At 40.4% G+C, this 19,990-nt stretch overlaps 1 protein-coding gene across 2 annotated transcripts in view; it reads right to left on the bottom strand.

Annotated features, from left to right (window-relative positions):
* The window catches only part of CTNNA3 (catenin alpha 3), a 550,231-nt gene extending 531,561 nt beyond the window's left edge, over positions 1 to 18,670 (bottom strand). For both annotated transcript variants that reach the window (XM_035137674.2, XM_035137677.2), the window contains exons 1-3: positions 18,561 to 18,670; positions 15,400 to 15,508; positions 7,907 to 8,099 (exon numbers count right to left, since the gene is read on the bottom strand). In XM_035137674.2, the coding sequence (XP_034993565.2) occupies positions 7,907 to 8,099; positions 15,400 to 15,501 (295 nt within the window). In that variant the 5' untranslated portion in view covers positions 15,502 to 15,508; positions 18,561 to 18,670. The remainder of the gene's footprint in view (positions 1 to 7,906; positions 8,100 to 15,399; positions 15,509 to 18,560) is intronic.
* Between the last annotated feature and the right edge of the window lie 1,320 nt (positions 18,671 to 19,990).

Below are 19,990 nucleotides of genomic sequence, written 5' to 3'. Positions count from 1 at the left end.
CAGAATGAGACAATTACCACAGGCAGCAGAGGTGGCCCAGGCCCCATGCTCATTTGCCTCAATGACCCACCCACCCAGTTGCTCCATCATCCTCAAAGTCATCCCCTGTCTTTCTCCTCTCCTCCGCTGCTGTGGCCCCTGCTCATCTGCGCCACCATTGCCTCAATTACTCATTAACTGCTATTTTGCCACTGCAAATGTTGAAGCAGTGCTGGCGGTCTTCCAGACTCACTCTGAGGGAAATCCAGGGATCTTTCCTCAGACGAACACGTTCTGGGCAAACTGGCACAGAAGGGTGCTTGTGCTGCCACCACTGTGCCATGATAGTTAAGCTTTTTTAAAAAAGTGAACTAAACGTAACTTTAAAGGTCATTATCTAGGCAGTGCTGCAGAGGCTGCTGTTGGCCGTTCAAACTTTCAGTGGAATTTGCTTCCAAACAAGTATGCCTGGAATTTAAGCCTTCAATCTATATCCACCCTTACTTGTTCTGGCCTTCACCTCCCCTTCCCTCTAGACATCTGCTTTTAGCTGCCACTCTAAGAAAGCTAGGCTGAAAGCAACGGGCATTCCTTTCTCCTCCCACAAAGAGTTATAAAAGCTTGCTCCTTCTGCCAGGAATACAGTCACCCACTCTGTAACCCTCAGGTTGGCAGCTCTAATTTTCCAGAGCAACATTAGCAATAAAGTTCGCTAGCTGAAGTTTCCAGGGGAGATTTGAACATTATGCATGACCTTAAATTTGACTTATATAGCTGTACACTTAGTTTAAAACACCCTCAACCTGCTTTTACTATTTCTGTAGCATATTGCCCTGAAGTATTTGGTTAACATTGTTCTTTCACTTCACCTTGAACCACTTTGGCATTATAAAAAAGGAGAAAATGTATGTCACAAGCTGTTATTTTTGATGCAAGGGTATACCTTTAGCCTGTTGTCCTTCCCTACTGTTGTAATTATTGGAACAAACAAGACAAGCCTTTTTTGTTGTTATATGCAAAGCCAGCTACAAGTCTGATCAAACTCAGGACTGAGGAAGTTTCTCTCACAGACAAAAACAAATAAACACACTACTCTATGCAGCTGCTATTTGCATTTCAATGGAGTCTCCCATTGGCAGTGATCGAACCTTCCCTCAAAACACCAATGGCAAAATACAAAAAGAAAGGCCATTATCATTGGGAGAGAAGCAGACAGAAAGAATTAGACTCCCCCTTCCCAAATCCATGCAGTTTACTGCATGTTATGGGCATATTTTTGTCACATAAATAGTTTCATAACAAAAAAATGCACATTAATTGCATTCATGCAATTAGCACTATCTAGTTTGGGCCTCAGTCACAAATGGGGAAGGGGCTTTGCTTTGGAGAGGCAGTTACTCTTTGAAGATATCTGAAAGATAGATACAGTTTAGAGATTATGAGATTTTGTGTCTGGCTGAGCCAATCCCAACAGGTCTCAAGTGTTGCTTACTGAAGTGGGTGATTAGCAATTCTAATTTGTAGCTACAAATTCTTAGATTAAATCAATATTTAAACATGCATCAATGGTGTGATTGGCTGATAACTCATCCGTGCAAACAATAATAAATTTAATTAATTAAAATAATTACTTTAAAGTCTTTTTTTTAAAATATATTTTTATTAATTTTCCAATTAAAACCAATTATATCACATTCATTATTTCAAATTATACACATATATATATCAATCAAACCGAATGTTATGCCAAATCGTCTAAAGAATTTTTTATTTGGGTTCCCATGCTTCAAGAAATTGGGGATTCCTCGCAACCGTCCACTGCCGTCTTTTTTCTAAAGTTCAAATCGTCCTCCAAGTTCATAATAATCCAGATCTTCCCCTTACTGTCACATAGATGTTTTCCACTTTCAACCGATTGTTTCCCACCTGCTGAGATAAATATCAAACAAGGTTTCACAAATGTTCTTTCTCCTGTGTGGGTTAATCAGTCCAGCCTCCCCATAAATCTTCTTAGTCTGGAGCTCCCTGTTGCGTCGAAGCAGCGCCATCTTAAAAAGCTCAAATCACTTTCGTTTACTCTCATAGCCATGAAGATTAACGATCTTTATAAAATTTACAGCTTTTCCAGGCAGAAGACCCAAACATCAAACCATAAACTCTTGGTAAATTAATGGATCTCCTTGCCCTATAGCTGAACTTAGCTTCAGGTCGCTGCTCCAATTCAAAGTGCGTCACAGCTCATAAATCCTCCGAACGCGTCCAGGACTCCTTCCGTCCGACTAGGGGGGGGGGGCTTTTCTCATCGGCAACTCCACATCTTTAAAAAATATGCTCAGTAACAACAGTTTATAAAGTTCAACTCACACAGTCTTTTGCTTCTCTTTCACTCCAAACAAGCCAGGACATCGCGTCTGGGAAGGTACGAAGTAACTCATATGAAGAAAAATAAAAAAAAACTCCATTCCCTTATCGCTCCGTCCCCATCAATCCTTCTTCCAGATGATATACAGCCTTTGACTCCTCTCCCTCAGCAGCATAAATTTCTCAGCAGTAAACAGCGCTTCTTCCCCTCCTTCTGAAGTATGTCCATAGATTTAAGCCTAATTATCTTCTTTAACCATGGAAATCCCCGCCATGCAGATTAGCGTCCGGGAGTCCTGGCCCTCGTAAGTGCTTTTCAGCCCAAGCTCCCCCCACTCCATAAACAGTCGGAGTGGGTCTGGGGGCATCGCGGGCCAGCGGCCCCTCTCCGTAACCCCCGGAGAGGGTAGGGGGTTGCCATTTACTCCCCTAGCAACCGCCAAATTCCTTACGAAGGTCAGAGGGATGGAAAACAGGTCCGCCATTCCTGCCGGCGGAAACCGGAACTAAAGTCTTTTACAAATTTGATTTGGGCAAACAGTAAATGATATCAAGTACCAACTTATCCCAAAAGAGAACAGACAGATTTGTCCTAAAATTGTTATTGCTGACCACTGTATTACGGTATAACATTGACTGCCAAAACTATCTTTAACATGTGCCCACAACTTGTACAACCTTTTGATATTTACTAAAGACAAATAGAAGCAGCATTAAGACAGAAAATGCAGCATTGCTATCATCAAACTGCCGGCCCAGGTTCGCCTCTAAAACAGATAGCAAGGGAGTTTGTACAAGAAACTAAGACTTGTAGCTTGAGAACTAAAGAGAATTGTACCTCTCATGTAACATGCTCTCTAAGCAACTATAAGTTCCAGAGTCCCTTAGCTTCTGCTAGCGTTTCCATTGCAGAAGCAAGAGGAGCCAATAGGATGGGGCTGCAGGATACAAGGCAAGCATCATCATAAATCAGGAAGCAGTGTCCCAAAAAATAATATGAAAGAATTGCATTCCACAATTAGATTCAGTGAGTATTTCCTTATACTGTATACAGTTTCCTGATATGAGAAAATTACATCAGCAAATTAAGAATGTCAAATCCATATCTTCCGATTTCCTTTTGGCTTGAGAACAAACAGTATCTGAAGCAACCTATATTTGTTTCAAAGTGATTGTGGTATTTGTGAGCTAAAGTTTATCTAGGAGTTCACTTGAGATGTGATAGCAACTAACTGCATGCAACACTGACAAGGCAATAGACGGAAATAATACAAGCTGCAGCTGTTGCCTTCAATACCATATATAGGCTGTAAGTAATGGGAATAGATATCAAGCATTTGAGCTATGTCTGAACCACTTCTGCCTGGGGGAGGAGGGAAAGGGATGAAATGCACAAATGATTATCCTAGGAATATGTTAGATTGTTGTCCTGGTTTTACAGTAATTAAATATCAGCCTCACTAACATGCTGTTAATTAAATTATAGTTTGATATTAACAGTTTGAAAACTCCCACTACAGACTAGTTCCTTTTTTGTGTTACAAGTATTTTTCTTCCCACCTGCTTTTGAGTCATACCACACACAGTCATACCACACAGGATTTCATGTATCAGAAGAATAGTGTTTGAATTTATAAAGAAAACACAAAAAATCCTGTTAATAAACTTTTGTAAGGATGTCGAGAAGCATTTCGTTCATAGAAGCATAAATACCTGTACAGTGGTACCTGGCAAGAAGAATGCCTTGCGCGACAAAAAACTCGCAAGACGAAAGCGTTTTGCGATGTTTTTGGCGCTTCGCAAGAGAAAGTTTTCTATGACCGCGCTTCGCAAGACGAATTTTTCGCCGGTTTTTTTTTTTTTTTGCCACAGCAAACCACGCTTCAAAGGACGAAATTATCGCAAGACAAAGCGACTTGTGGAACGAATTACTTTCGTCTTGCGAGGCACTACTGTATTTCACTTTCTAATTCGTCATCTCTAAATAAGGCAAATGCACTAGGAGCAGGGTCTCCCAAACTTGGATCTCCAGCTGTTTTTTGGACTAAAACTTCCATCATCCCTAGATAGCAAGACCAGTGGTCAGGGGTGACTGGAACTGCACTAAGTGAACTCCAAAGTCGGGAGGAGGTGGGAGGTGGGAGGGGAAAGTTAAGAAGAGAAAGGGAGTAACACACCATGGGTGGAATTCAACACTGATTGTGCTAATATGATTGTTCTGTCCTCTGAATCTGTGCAATTGCAGTCATGAACATAGGGCCATTCTGATATGTTTTGAAGCAGCATGCGGGCCAAAGTGGGGAGACCTTGCAACAAGATGATGAAGTTGTCAGGTCAGGGGATTAATTTCTGCCAGGAGGTCAATTTAATTTATTCAATTTACTTAACATTAAAAAAAAAACTCTTAGTGGTTTATGAGAAAAAGTACAATAATAAAATCACAACTAAAAAATAAAAGAGACATATTACCAAAATATAAAAACACAACACTGAGCAGCGCAATCTGAAAAAAAAATGTTTCAACAATCAGGGAAAACCTAAGTAAACAAAAAATGTTTTAAAAGACATTTGAAATATTCCACAGTTGATACCTCACAGATGACAAGGGGGAAAACATCCCAAAGGGTCAATGCCAAATTAATAAAGTATGAAGATGAACAATACACATAAGCATTTGATTTTATTTTTTTTTTTGAAGATAGCTATTTTTGAAGATAGAAAAAGGCTAAGTAGGACAATGTCCCCATACAGCATGTGACTTTGATCCTCCAAACCAAGGGCTCATCTACACTTCTACTACACAGAAAACAGAGCGGTTTTGCCTTTGCCCCGCCACTTTCACCCAGAAAACCAGCTCTTTAGTGCTAAATCATAACAAAGTCAATCTACGTAAAACACGATTGCTGTTTGCTCCAATTCAACGCTAAAATGTGGGTTTTTCCAGGGGAAAGCAGTGGGGCAAACTGAGGTGTGGATGAGCCCTACCTGAAACAAGTTCTTATACAAAACAGAAGATGTTTTGTATAAGAAATGGGAGAATTGAATGCAGTAACTACCAGTCTGTATCATTTGCTACCAACGAGCTTTTCTCTCCATCACCCATATGTACTGTTCATTTATGAACCTGCCCACTCTCCCTTCACCTTTTTAAACCATCCATTATTGCCTATTCTGTCGCCTCAATGATATTTTATAGGACCAAGCACATAAAGGCTAAATAAATTTTAAATAAATCAATGATTAAAAAAATAGAAAAACTGACAAGGTTGAAAATCTGACTCTTTGTTCATTAAGGCACAAAGAACTTATACAGCTAGGTGTTATTTACCATTATATTTACATGGCAGAAAACAGATGCACAAAAAATCACCCAGGGATCAGTTTCATTACATCCACTTTAGCTATTACAGTGCCTATTGAGTAGGGAAATGAGCTCCAGATTTTTACTGTAGCCAGCTCTAGTGCAAGCACCCAGTGATGGTGAAAAGCTGTCATATAAACACAGTGTTGTAGAGTTAGAAGGGACACTGAGGGTCATCTAGTTCAATCCACTGCAAATCAGGAATCTGAACTAAAGCATCCTCAACAAATGGCCATCCAACCTCTGTTTAAAAACCTCCAAGGAAGTCCAAGGATTCCACCACTGCCCGAGGGAGACTGTGCCACTGTCAAACAGCTCTTACTGTCAGAAAGATCTTCCTGATGTTTACTCAGAATTTCTTGTAATTTGAATCCATTGCTTCAGGTCCTAGTCTCCAGAGCAGGGAAAAAAAACAAGCTGGCTCTGTCTTCTATGTGATAGCTCTTTAGAAATTTGAAGATGGCTATCATATCTCCTCTCAGTCTCCTCTTTTCCAGGCTAAACATACCCAGTTCCCTCAACCATTCCTCATAAAGCTTTGTTTCCAGACCCTTTCTTTGTTTGCAGCTTCCTCCTTGCATCATTTCTTCTGTTATCACCAGGTTAGCCACTGCTTTACTTTTAGGTGAAGACAGAGGCAAAGCAGGCATTGAGAAATTTCACCTTCTCTCTGTCAACCAATAGCATTTTTCTATTTTCCACAAAGAGAACCCACCACTTGCTTGTTCTGCTTCTTACTTTGAACATAGTAATAAATAAATAAGTAAATAAATTTTAACCTTTCTTGAAAGCCTGATTTCATCCCTGTTCCACCCTTCTTACTCCTTTTCCAGCATGTGAAAGGTATGGATTAATGATAATAGAAAAGAGCAACAGTCATGTTTGCTTCTCAAAGCTGGGTGGAAAAAACTGGACTTGCTCTTACTAAAATAATTTCACTATTCATATGTACAAAGAAGAAGAAACACACCTCACTACTATTGTATCTCAACAAGAGTTCTAATGTACATTTTCCTGTAGACTCTAAATAATGTGAGACATTTTATAGCTGGAGAATGCAACATGATAAAGAAATGAAGGAGTTCTTTGGGTATGATGCATGACTCAATATCCATGGAGATTTGCAACAACTACTATAGCATGATATGTTACAGCGGTTCTGCATTCACTAAAATTAGCTTCAGCAATTCCAGTTGTTTGGTGCTGTTCTTTATTGTATTATCCTCCTTTCCACAATGATAGAAGATTCCCTTGTCAAAATTTCAATTAAAATTCATGTATGTATGTATGTATGTATGTATGTATGTATGTATGTATGTAATTGACTTCATGAATATTTTATTTTGACAGTTATCCCAAGTACTGGTCTAAATGTCAATTGCAAAGTGAAAATTTAGGTTGCCTGGCATTACAAAATTGTAAGTTCTGGTATACTGAGATGGATAGGTAGACTAAAATGAGTGATCCTCACTAGAACATTGTATGATTATGGCTGACAGGTAATCTTTTCAGTTCAAGTCACACTGTATTTTCTTCCAATCAATTTGAAAGAATCATTGAAAACATTTATAATATGCACAGGAACAAGCCTGTAACTTATTCAAATATTGGATAGTGGAAAGTGGATGGACAGCAAACATCACACCATGTTGCAATGTACTTATCTAACCCCAAGGTTTCAGCCTCACCTTCCCCAGTGCCTTGTATCTGTGTAGTGTACTGCTGAACATATGAACATGATGACAGCCACAACACAACAGGAACAAACTGAAATCAACCTTCTGATGGTACCACTTTGCAGTCACCACCACTATGAAGTTAACTTTTTTCAACATGTTACCAATGATCCATCCAGGGTTCCCTGCAATTGATATGCTCTCTAAACACAAAAATGAATCAGTTCCAGCTAATGCATCTCTTAGACACAAAGATGCCCATGAATTTCCTTAGAGAACACTTGTGTTCCATTTCACAGGGAAAGGGCTGATTTGCCAGTAACTAGTGAGATTGAGAAAAGAAGGAAAACAATGGTTTAATAAGTTTCAGAATGGGCATGTGCTTATTTTTCCAAACTATGGGGATTGTTTTGCAATTTTAAGAATCGTAATGGGGGAAAATTCATAGATTAGAGTCAAATGCACTTTAAAAATAATGCAGCCGCTCCTTCAAATAGATGTGTTATTGTCATAGCAATGACAGACTTACTTTCTTTGCGGACATCACGCAGTGCAGCATTAAGTTCCTCCATTAGCACAGGAGCCTCTTTAGCAATTTTTTCCCCTTTGTCCAGTAAGTTCCAAGTGGCTTCTTCCACAGAAGCAAGGATAACACGGGCTCGTTTGGAGCATCCTTTTTTCTTATTAGAAGGGTTTTGAGGGCAATTCACTAATGTGGTAACCTAAAAACATAAAATACATTTTGGTACTTTCAGCTCTGAAATTAAACAGTTACATTTTTCAGCATATATTTAGAAAATAATGATCACAGATAACTGTGACTAATGAAGCTCTAAGGGAATTTTATATCAAATTCATAATCCATGATTTGTGCACACAGCACTGGCATATCCAACATATGGTATATGAAGAAATAAACTCAGAATGAAGCACACACAAACAAATAGTCTCATTAATTGCCCCAAAAGAAGCCTCTAGCTTTTCAAGCTGTTGTAGTGATTCTTCACACAAAGGCAAAATATTTAGAGGTATAACAGTGGTGTCAAAACAGACATCATATAATCATAGTGATCACTTTGCTTATACAGTCATACTTCATGATACGTCCGCTTCATGTTGCGTCTTTTCAGGTTACGGACACGCCGAACCCAAAAGTCCCGGAACGGGTTACTTCCGGGTTCGGTGCATCCATAACCTACGCACATGCGCAGAAGTGCTAAATCACACTTTGCACATGTGCAGAAGCGCAGCATTGTGTCACGCGCATGCGCAGATGCAGCGCTTCATGTTGTGGCCTTTTTATGTCGCGAACGGGCCGCCGGAATGGATCAGGCCAGTCTGGGTACTAAATCCAGCCCGCCTGGCCATTTAAGAACCCGCCATGAAGCCAAGACTCCCCGCGATGGCAACGGGAGGAAGAAGCCAAGCAGCAGTGGCTCTGCCAATCACACACCGTGCCTGGTTTACCTCAGCACGTTTGATTGGCAGAGACGTCCCCAAACCGCGCTGAAGTAAACTAGGTGCGGCGTTTGATTGGCAGATCCACCACCGCTTGGCCTCTTCCTCCTGCCACCCCCGCCACCATGATGCTCCTGTGGGCCAGAGAGCAGAACCAATGAGCTCACTCTGCCTACCTGCTTCACAAGAAGAAGCGGTGGTGGTGGTGGTGGTGGTGGTGGTGGTGGTGGCGGCAGCAGCAGCCCCTAGGAAGGTAAGTGCAGTGCCCTCTTTCTCTGAGTGGGGAGGAAGCCTGTTTCGCGCCACCGCCACCAGCCCTTCAGCGAATGAGGCAGGCGGCAAACCAAGAAGGCGGCTGGGGCTGGAGGGGTGGGAAGGAAGACTACTTGCCCCCCTCGCCTCTTCTTCCAGCTCCCCCGCCCCCAGTACCGCTTCTCCAGAGCTGCCATCCCTCCTTCACCTCAGCCGTTCTCTGCATATTGTACTTACCGCCCTTTTCTCCAAGGGGCGATTGTTGGTCTGTGTGTGTGTGTTTTGGGGTGTGGCGGGAGGATGAGCAGCATGCTGGTGGGTGAGCTTTTCTGTTGAGGAGCCTTCCCCACCCCGTTCTAATGCACACTATTTTATTTTATCATGGCTGCCCTTCCCCCGCCCCATTCTTCCCAGTGTGCATAGGAATTGGTTCATTTTTCCCCCTTCAAAATATAGTCCGGCCCCCCACAAGGTCTGAGGGACAGTGGACTGGCTCCCTGATGAAAAAGTTTGCTGACCCCTGCTTTAAAGCTACTCGGAATCAAATAATAAAAGCTATGAAACAGATCACTGCTAGTAAATGAAAGTGACAAAAAGAACAGAAGGAGAAAACCACTCTTGCCATATAACTTTGTACAGTAGGCAGAAACACCCCTGCATAATCCCTCAGATACAGAACATTCATGTTTACAAACAGAAGAAAATCAAGTAGTCCACACTGTGCAGTCAGACAGAAGAATAAGCAGTTTATACAGGTGAAACTCGGAAAATTAGAATATCATCTAAAAGTGCATTTATTTCAGTAATGCAACTTATTATTTTTTATTTTATTTTAATTTTTACAAATGCTTTCTTTTGGAAATTCCACAGTAATAAAACAAATAGTTTTAAACATCGCTATTACATTTCATTAATTACATTCCATTTATAATTGACCCGCCTAACGAAAAATAATTACAATTACAACAAATAAAGGCTTGACATATCTTGCTTTGCATGTCACGTATCTATCTCATATATTTGTTTCACCTTTTAAGTTGCGTTACTGAAACAAATGCACTTTTCAACGATATTCTAATTTTCCGATTTCACCTGTACACAAAACACAGCCTCCCAATAACTTCAAGGAGAACTGTTGTCGGTTAGTACCACTACAAGCACAAAAACTTGTGGAGAAAATGACAATGAAGTGACAGGACCTATAGCCAAAGAATTAGCACAAGGCATTGAAGGAACATGTCACAAGATAGTTATTTACACCAAAAGAAGCAGTTCAAGCTCATTGTAGTCTTAAAGCGAAGACCCTAGCATTGCAGACACAGATACACCAATTATTCATGCTACTAGTGATTTCAGAGACAATAAAAATGCATGCTTATGGATCACAATGAATAATGTGGGGAATTCACGGAATTCAGTCAATGTAGAGGGCAATCACGTGACAATGTAGCCAATATGGCTGGAAAGTATAATGGCATTCAACAAAAAATGATGGAAAGCAACAAGTGAGCAAAATTTATTCCATGTGATGGACATCCCCAAAGTCTAATTGGACAAATCACAATTGATTCATGCCTGGATGCAGAATTATTTTCTGCCACAATGAATGAGCTTTATTGTGTTTTTTCAGCATCTACAAAAAGATCTGAAGAAGCATATTTGAAAAAGTGTGTATGCACACAAAAGTTCATACCAAGACAAACTTAGGTGGCGCTGTGGGTTAAACCACTGAGCCTAGGGCTTGCCGGTCAGAAGGTTGGCGGTTCGAATCCCTGCAACGGGGTGAGCTCCCGTTGCTCAGTCCCAGCTCCTGCCAACCTAGCAGTTCAAAAGCACGTCAAAGTGCAAGTAGATAAATAGGTACCGCTACAGCGGGAAGGTAAACGGCATTTCCGTGTGCTGCTCTGGTTCGCCAGAAGCGGCTTTGTCATGCTGGCCACATGACCTGGAAGCTGTACGCCGGCTCCCTCGGCCAATAACGCGAGATGAGCGCCGCAACCCCAGAGTCGGTCACAACTGGACCTAATGGTCAGGGTCCCTTTAAGGTGCTACCAGAAGGATTTTTTAAATTTTGTTATAAAAAGATGGGCAGTCTAAAAAATTCTTGCCTCTTGAGTCATTGTGCTATATTTGGATCTGCAAACAGTATCAGAGCTGTTTCATGAAAACATTCAACAATCTAGCTGCCTTAAATGAAGTTTATTCCATTTATGAAGAGAAACACCTGTATAAAACTTTTCAGAAGGGAGCCTAGTAGTATAATTTAGAACAAGGAAATACTGGATTAAAGGTAAAGGTAAAGGGGCCCCTGACCATCAGGTCCAGTCGTGTCCGACTCTGGGGTTACGGCGCTCATCTCGCTCTATAGGCTGAGGGAGCCAGCATTTGTCTGCAGACAGCTTCCGGGTCATGTGGTCAGCATGACAAAGCTGTTTCTGGCGAACCAGAACAGCGCACGGAAACGCCGTTTACCTTCCCGCCGGAGCAGTCCCTATTTATCTACTTGCACTTTGATGTGCTTTCAAACTGCTAGGTGGGCAGGAGCTGGGACCGAGCAATGGGAACTCACCCCATTGCAGGGATTCTAACCGCCAACCTTCTGATCAGCAAGCCCTAGACTCTGTGGTTTAACCCATGGCGCCACCTGGGTCCCACAAGGAAATACTGGATTAGAGAGGGTTAAACATCCATCAACCCCCTCTCAGTCACCTCATTCCCAAAATGGCTTTTTCTGTAATGAAGGGCATTAGGGGTAGTGTTCCACATTAGCAGAATTGTTGTATAAATTCAGAAAAAGGTAGCATTAAATTTTAGCAGCACAATAAGCAGATGAACGGTTACTACAGAGCTTTACATACCTAATACCACATTGTTAAATATGAAATTGCTTCAGATGTAAAGGATTACCATTTTGTGCAAAGAATACAATTTAAAACTGGATTAGCATATCTTAGTCCCAATTCTAACATTGCATTTCTCATCCACACAGGCTATCCCAGCCATCTCTACTTATGTGGTAACCCATGCAAATGTTCTGTGCAGTCACTATTATTGACCAGCAGTTTCTGTCACTGCAGGGGACTGCATCTGAGGGCCAGTGTTTTATAGTGGGTAGGAGCAATGGACTCATAATCTGGTGAACCAGGTTCGATTCCCGGCTCCTCCACATGCAGCTGCTGGGTGACCTTGGGCTAGTCACACTTCTTTGAAGTCTCTCAGCCTCACTCACCTCACAGAGTGTTTGTTGTGGGGAGGAAGGGAAAGGAGATTGTTAGCCGCTTTGAGACTCCTTAGGGTAGTGATAAAGCGGGATATCAAATCCAAACTACTACTATTCTTCTTCTTCTTTTAAGGAAAGAATATCTGACTAAATCTACCCAAAATCACATGGGAACACAAACCCCCAGCTCTAAATTAACATTCTAGCAACTGGACCACAGAGGGGCAAGATTAGGGGTAGGCGGTCTGTGGCAAATATAATCAAATCAGTTATTTCGATAGTGCAGCTATATAATACCACTTATAGGTGACACTGAGAAGATGGGGGAGTAGAGAAAGCCCTTCCACCTTCCTGCAAAATCAGATGTTTACAAGATGTTAAAGAAATTTTGGTAGAGCCTGGTGGAGGAAGTAAACAATGAAGGGAGAGCTAATCTCTGCTAGCTGTGTCACTGACATGTAGAACAGAGAATATAGAGCTTGATAAATGATAAAATGACATTTTTTTTCTTTTTTTCTTTTTTACCGATATTGGTCACATCTTTTCACAGCTTATACAGTACTTGCAATGAAAGATGATTGTATACATGCTGCTTCTTACACAGAAGTGATATCCACATAGGACAGACCTTATATTGTCACATAGGTAAAGGTAAAGGGACCCCTGACCATTAGGTCCGGTTGTGACCGACTCTGGGGTTGCGGTGCTCATCTCGCGTTATTGGCCGAGGGAGCCGGCGTACAGCTTCTGGGTCATGTGGCCAGCATGACAAAGCCGCTTCTGGAGAAACCAGAGCAGCGCATGGAAACGCCGTTTACCTTCCCACTTGGAGCGGTACCTATTTATCTACTTGCATTTTGACGTGCTTTTGAAATGCTGTCACATAGCTCAGAGCATTTATTTGCCTTCTGGTTTGGGGCACTCCATGGAAGTTGTAAGAAGAAGTGAGACAGCCTGCTGGCCACATACATCTGTCTGAAAACACAAGGAATGCTGAGAGAAATATGCCTCATTCACTAGTATTAGGTTTAGGGGGAAATAACTTGTAACAAATTCATCACGGTTTAAAAATTTAAAACAAACTAGGGGGAACACACAGAAAACTCTGGCTAAAAGTGCCTGTCATACTAGAACTAAGTACAGCTCAGAGTTTGGGGAAAAGAAAAAGAAAGAAAACTTCCATAAACCAAATCCACCAAGAATTTTTGGATTATCAAGTTGACCTGCATGGAATGGAGACATAAATTAACAGTAGGAGAGAGTTCTCCTAACTCAGTATGAACCTCTGACTAAAAATGGCTAGGTTAAAGGGCAGTGCAAAAGAAGCAAAGTGGTCACTTCAAACCTAATAGTTTATTTATCTGCTTGAACCATTTATACACCAATAGCACCTACCGGTAGTAAACTTTTATCTCACTGATGAATAATACAAATAAAATGGGCAGCAGTTTAGTATTTAGTTTCTATAATCTTCATACTTTAGTTTAATACTGCAACTTTATTTTCTGCTTGTAAAAAAAGAAATGAGAGAAACAGTTTCAAAATTAATCTTTACCTACAAATAAACAAGGAACAGGGATTATACAGATTGGATCTAGAAAATTGGATTAGAAAATTGGATCACATTCACAGAACCACAAGAAAGTGAAGTTCAGACAACAAAGTTAAGACAACTCAGGAAAAGAGAGAGAAAAATATTCATGACTTGGCTAAGTGAGAATTAAGAAAATGATGAAGGGCATATGATATAGTTACAATAATAAAAAAATGCAATTACCAGGGGAAACATGTGTAATCAATTGAAAGAATTTACTGCAAGTAGAGGCCATTGTGAAAGTTATGGAATAACTTTGTGAAAGTATGGAATAAATGGAATGAAATTATTGAAATATATCAGAGGGTAGGCATCTGTGTAAACTAGCTAACTGATTTACCTATACATATGCCAGTGGGAAGTTTTAGGTTCAGGAAAAATCAAGCTTTTATGTGAGTACTAAGGAATATGTAAAAAGGCTAAAATTTATGAATAGAGAGCTATCTAAACAGAAGAGATTCAGCTTAGCTGTTGACAGTGCCGCTGGAAGCCACTCGGGCATCCGGAGCGGCAAACATGACGTGCACCCGGGGGTGGGGCGTCGCTACGTAGCGTGCATGCGCAGCGTCACTACGTACGATGCATGCATCGCTACGTACTACACATGCGTCACTATGTATGACACATGCATCATTACGTAGTGACGCTGCACATGCACGCTACATAGCGGGGTGCCGCTGGCGCCGCTCATGCTGCCCCCCAAAACATGGAGCTGGGAGTGGCCCGCTTCCACCTTGCTATGCCCCTGGCTGCTGAACCTAAATTATTACAGTTCAGCAGAAGTCACTTTATGCATCCCCAACACTAAAACCAGAGCCTGTCAGCTTCAAAACTTAACTCTGGCCATAGTTCTGAAACATTTGCAAAGCATACTCTCTGACAAAGTCTAGGCCTAAAATAGCACAAGTCTCCTTGAACTCACAAATACACAGAGGAAAGCACAAATTACACACAAGCCTCTATCTTGCCTTTTGTTCACATACCAGTTCAATAGTTTTGCAGAGAGGAGGTTTGGGTCTCCTATAACCTAGTCTGTATTGAGTCATTGCCTACCTGCAAGCCCTTGCACTGTTCTCAGTAGGAAACAGATTTCTAACAGGCCAAAAGAGGAGGTTCAGCCTCCTCCCCTAACATTCACATATTCTAGCCCACGTCCTCTTTTTCATGGGTATGGAAAATGAGAGTTGTCATAGCAATCCATAGATAAATGAAGAAGTCGGCAAATGTATCCTCTTTTTTGCTCTTCAAAATATGGCAACCCTTGATATCTTCACTGTGTGCACAAATTGTGGTTTACACACTAAGTTCATAATCCTTATTTTTGGTAGGCATGAGTTCACACTTTATGCAGTGGAAAATGCATATACAGCTATCCTGAGTCAATATTTTGCTCAACTGATTTTTCTGAACTCTCATAAAATATCACATGAACCATCTCAAAAAAATTCCTAGTTTCATTTAATAGTTCCATAACACACCTTTCCTATTTCTAATTTACCTGAATAATGAGAGGTTCCAGTAACTTCTCCACAGTATGTGTCTGAATCTGCAGGTTCCGTGGATCAATTTTCATTTTCATGTATGGCATGGCTGCTGACATTTTTTCCCTGGGAGCAAAAGGAAAATAATTTATTATGTAGTTGTATCAGCAATCATGGTATCTATAAAGCTAAGCATATATGCTTAATTACGCCAAGAAATTTACAAGCTAAAGCCAGATTGAGAGGATGAGAAAGCAGCAGGAAGGCTAAGACAATAAAAAAGACAAAACATATTCATCAGGGTTCCAAATGAATGCAACTACAGTACACTTATACATAGACAGTGCCATTGGATATACATAGACAGTGCCATTGGATATACATAGACAGTGCCATTGGTTAATCTAGCTCAGTATTGTCTACAATGACTGGAATTATCTATCCAAGGTTGCAGGAAACGGTCTTTCCCACCCCTATCTGGAGATGCTGGGGACTAAAACTGGGACATGAATGCAAAAAAAAGATGCACTACCATTGGCCATAAGATCAGGTGCATTCGTTTCAGCACAACAACAACAACAACAACAACAACAACAACAACAACAACAACAACACACTAACTTCAGAAGGTAGAAGATGGAAACTTGCAAGTGTCGGAATTATATTCTTGAGCCAAAGTGAGAATTGCTGAGCTCCGGACTTTATAAAATAATAGATTTACAGTGCAATCCTAACCATATCTACTCAGAAAGAAGTCCTCCTGAGGCAAGCGGGGCTTACTCCAAAGTAAGTAGGGTTAGGATTGTAGCCTTATTTGTAATCTCTCCTGGTAGATATATGGTTTTTCCAACTAAGTCTCCATCTGCACTAAGTCCATTCTCTGTAATTGCTGCCCTTCCTTGCACCACACCTTAGAAATAATCCAAACAACACTTTTGTGAAATAGTTGTAGATGCCTATTGTTGTGTTGTCCCTCTATGGCCCCATTCACATTAGTAGGGACCCCTATCCCAGTCATAGCTGCCAAGTTATCCCTTTTTTAAAGGGATTTTCTTTTATGCTGAATAGGCTTCCTCGCGAGAAAAGGGAAAACTTGGCAGCTATGATCCCAGTACTGCTGCTGTTTCTTGCTTGCTTGGACCAGCCTACAGTCATACTGCCACATATAAGTACCCAACATTACTACCGGTACAATAATGCCAGCTTGCAACCAGACATTATTTCCAACCAGTTTACCATGGGAGGCAAGAACATAATTATAAGGTGAGCAAGTAAACTTATGCAGAAATATAATTCTTCACGTCAGACATGATCAAAAGACATATAAACCATAATGTTGCAACCTCAGAGATATTTGGGAGAAATCCTGTTTAGCATATATAGATATGGCCTTTATCTCTCATTCACTTATCTCAACAATATTATTTTATACTCTGATTCTGACAGCCTCCTTATCCCACTGGTGTATTTATTTTTGTCACGTAGACAAGTGTTACATCACTTTTGGTAAATACTAACATTTGGCTCAGTCCTCCTCAGTTAACAAAAAATGGCATCTCAGACTTTCACTTATGTGATATTTTTCTCATGTGCTGAACTACGGGAACATCTGTTCTCAGATTCTCCTGGATATGGATTCATAAGTGTTAACATCCTGTACCATGATTAGAAAAAGATATTGAACTATTTATCATTTGATTGTGAATCCACACCTAGAAAAGCTGGGTAGCATCATTGAATTATTGCCATGTATGACTTTAATTAATTCTCCTACTTGATTACTTATTTGACATGGCCTTTACTAACCTCTTTCAGAGTGTTATTTCTCAAACAGAGCCTTTAGCCCAGTTGGTTGCTCTTCCAACTGGAGCCAATAAATCAATAACTGGGCCATCATATAAAACCCAGTTATTTGGGTAGAACAGCCTTGAAGGGACTTGTGTCAGCCTATCGCAAAATACATTAATATAGTTATAGTACAGCTCTGTGCATGCTTACTAGGAAGTAACTGCTATTGAACTAAGTGGGGCTTATTTCTGAGTAAACATGCTTTACTCAAGATCATTGTTGCACAATTATACTAGTATATATTTTTTTACCTTTTTACTAGTAAGTAAAAAGTTAGTTTCTTAAAGGCAAAACTGTGAAAACTCAATAAAATGTGAGCTTTTTCATAACAATAAATCAACATAAAGGGTATAACTTAACATACAGTATAAAGTCTTAATATTGAATGCTTCATAAAGTGTCTTAGAAGTCGACACAAAAACTAAAGAGATGCAACATGTGTTATATTTCCTTCCTTGATTAAATATAGACCTTTAAAAATAACTATACAACTAGTGGAGAGATCCCAATTGTTTTTAATCTGTGTTACCTCAGGCCCAGAGAGATTCTGCTTTATAAACCAATTCCAATAATGTTGCAAAGGTAGTGAATACCTTTTGACATCTTCCAATGCCCTGCAAATTACAAGTGCTATAGACAGTCACATATTTTGCCAATGTTCACATAGCCAGAACCTACACGATTATTGATTTCAGTGGGATTTACTCCCAAGCGTGCATACATTTGAAATATGAAGTCAGTATTTTGAATATTTTGTCAATATCATCCCACTAGTCTTGCACATAAATTCTGGGTTCCTTAGCTAACTAGATCTCCAGAGCTGTACAATAAACTGTACAAAATTTGGTTATGTGCAGAAATACCTAATTTCTATAATTTATTGATTTCAGAATTTGAATCTTCTTGGTCCAGTTTGCACAGAATATATAAAATCTTAAATTGTAAGAGCATATTTTTGTATGCACTTGAGACAGAAAGAATATTATTAGGTGCCGTAATTCCTAATAAATCTTTCTCTTAACAAAACTAGATGGAATAACTACACATACAGAATTTTAGTACAAAGCAATGTGTAAAGCCACTTTGGTTTTTTCTTTCTGTATATTGAATGAACGAACAAAAACTGACACATCAGGAGTTTAAAGTTTTTTGTAACTTTAACAAGAGTACTGTCAACTCAGCTAATGAGTGACACTTCCTTAGTACATGTGTGCACTATATGTTCTCACTTGCCTTAGAAAAAACCAGCTAGTCTGTTTCAGTCACAGAACTCAACTGAATGGTAATTTGTGTCAAAAGATTTTTAAAGGTGCAATGCTACAACACTCACCTATTCAGAATACAATCAGTTGCCGTTCAAGTGCTGAACCAGTGTCTAGGCAATTCTCCCAAAGTTTAGAAGTTCAGTGCAGCTATTATAGCTCACTACTTGGCTTATCATACATCTGCAAACAGAAAGCCTGACAAGCACTGCAGTGTATTTCAGGGTAAGTGACAGCAGAGCCATAGGAGCTGCTAGACAGTGGGGGGGGGGCAATCCTTAAAGCTATACAGAGCAATACTATACAAACTCTTGGACAAATGAAAAAATAAAAATAAAGAACATAATTCTTCTAGTCTACATGGAACATACCTGGATAAAAGATGCCTTGTTTTGCCAAGAGAAAACTGTCTTTGTTTCCAGATTATTGGTGCCCCCCCTTTCTTCTCTCCTACAATTTGGTCAAATGCCAATCTCAGCCTCAAAGCAATGACTCAGAATTTCAAAGAGCACAGCAGAGGGATTCATAAGGTTATCACCCACTGCACTGGGATTGCAATGTTATTGTTATTTTTTCTTTTCTGCATCGTGTGGCAACCCACAGAATATTGCATCTGACTCATAAGATGTATTTTGTCTACCACCCACTTCCAAACAGAAGTATGTTGGTAAGAAGCAGTACTCAACCCTGACAGTCATCTAGAGCAGGTTCTGCCCATTTGTAGATGATGGAATGAATGATTATGAAATTTCAACACTTCTTAGAGTCCTCAGACTGCTTCCACCTTGAGCACTGACTGTGGAAGAGCCTTCTCTGTTCATTCACTTTTACAGGGCATCTGCATGTTTTCTCTGTTCAGCTTCTAAGTTCTCTCCCCCCACCCAAGCTAGAATATCTATCTATCTGTCTATCTTGATATAGATACAGGCATTTGAAATTTCCACCCAGCTGTGGTGGTAATCTTACTGTAGGAATTTCATTCTCTATCAAGGAGGAAACAGAGCTCTTTACTGGAATAATGACGACCCTTGCTGTAACACAGAGCAGACTCCCTGGAAAAGACCCTGATGCTGGGAAAGATGGAGGGCACAAGGAGAAGGGGGCGACAGAGGATGAGATGGTTGGACAGTGTTCTCGAAGCTACGAACATGAGTTTGACCAAACTGCGGGAGGCAGTGGAAGACAGGAGTGCCTGGCGTGCTATGGTCCATGGGGTCACGAAGAGTCGGACACGACTAAACAAGAGCTGTAACACAAAGTAAGAGAGAACTGCACATAAAACCACCAAATCTCTTAGGAGGCCAAGACAGTGCAAAGGCATACTTGACAGGATATGTTTTATAGTTGCAGTTAGCTCTTAATTTTATATTTCTCACCTGTCATCATCATTAGTTGATGTCAGCACAACTCTAGGAATGTTATTTGTTAGCCTCTTTTTTGTTACTGAGACAATACATAAAACACAAATCATGTTTTATAGGCGCCACCAAAAAATTGT

This window comes from Zootoca vivipara, chromosome 5 (genome assembly GCF_963506605.1).
Source record: "Zootoca vivipara chromosome 5, rZooViv1.1, whole genome shotgun sequence".
NCBI lineage: Eukaryota > Metazoa > Chordata > Lepidosauria > Squamata > Lacertidae > Zootoca > Zootoca vivipara.
Note: the sequence above shows the minus strand (reverse complement) of the source record. Positions and strands in the feature narration are given on the sequence as shown.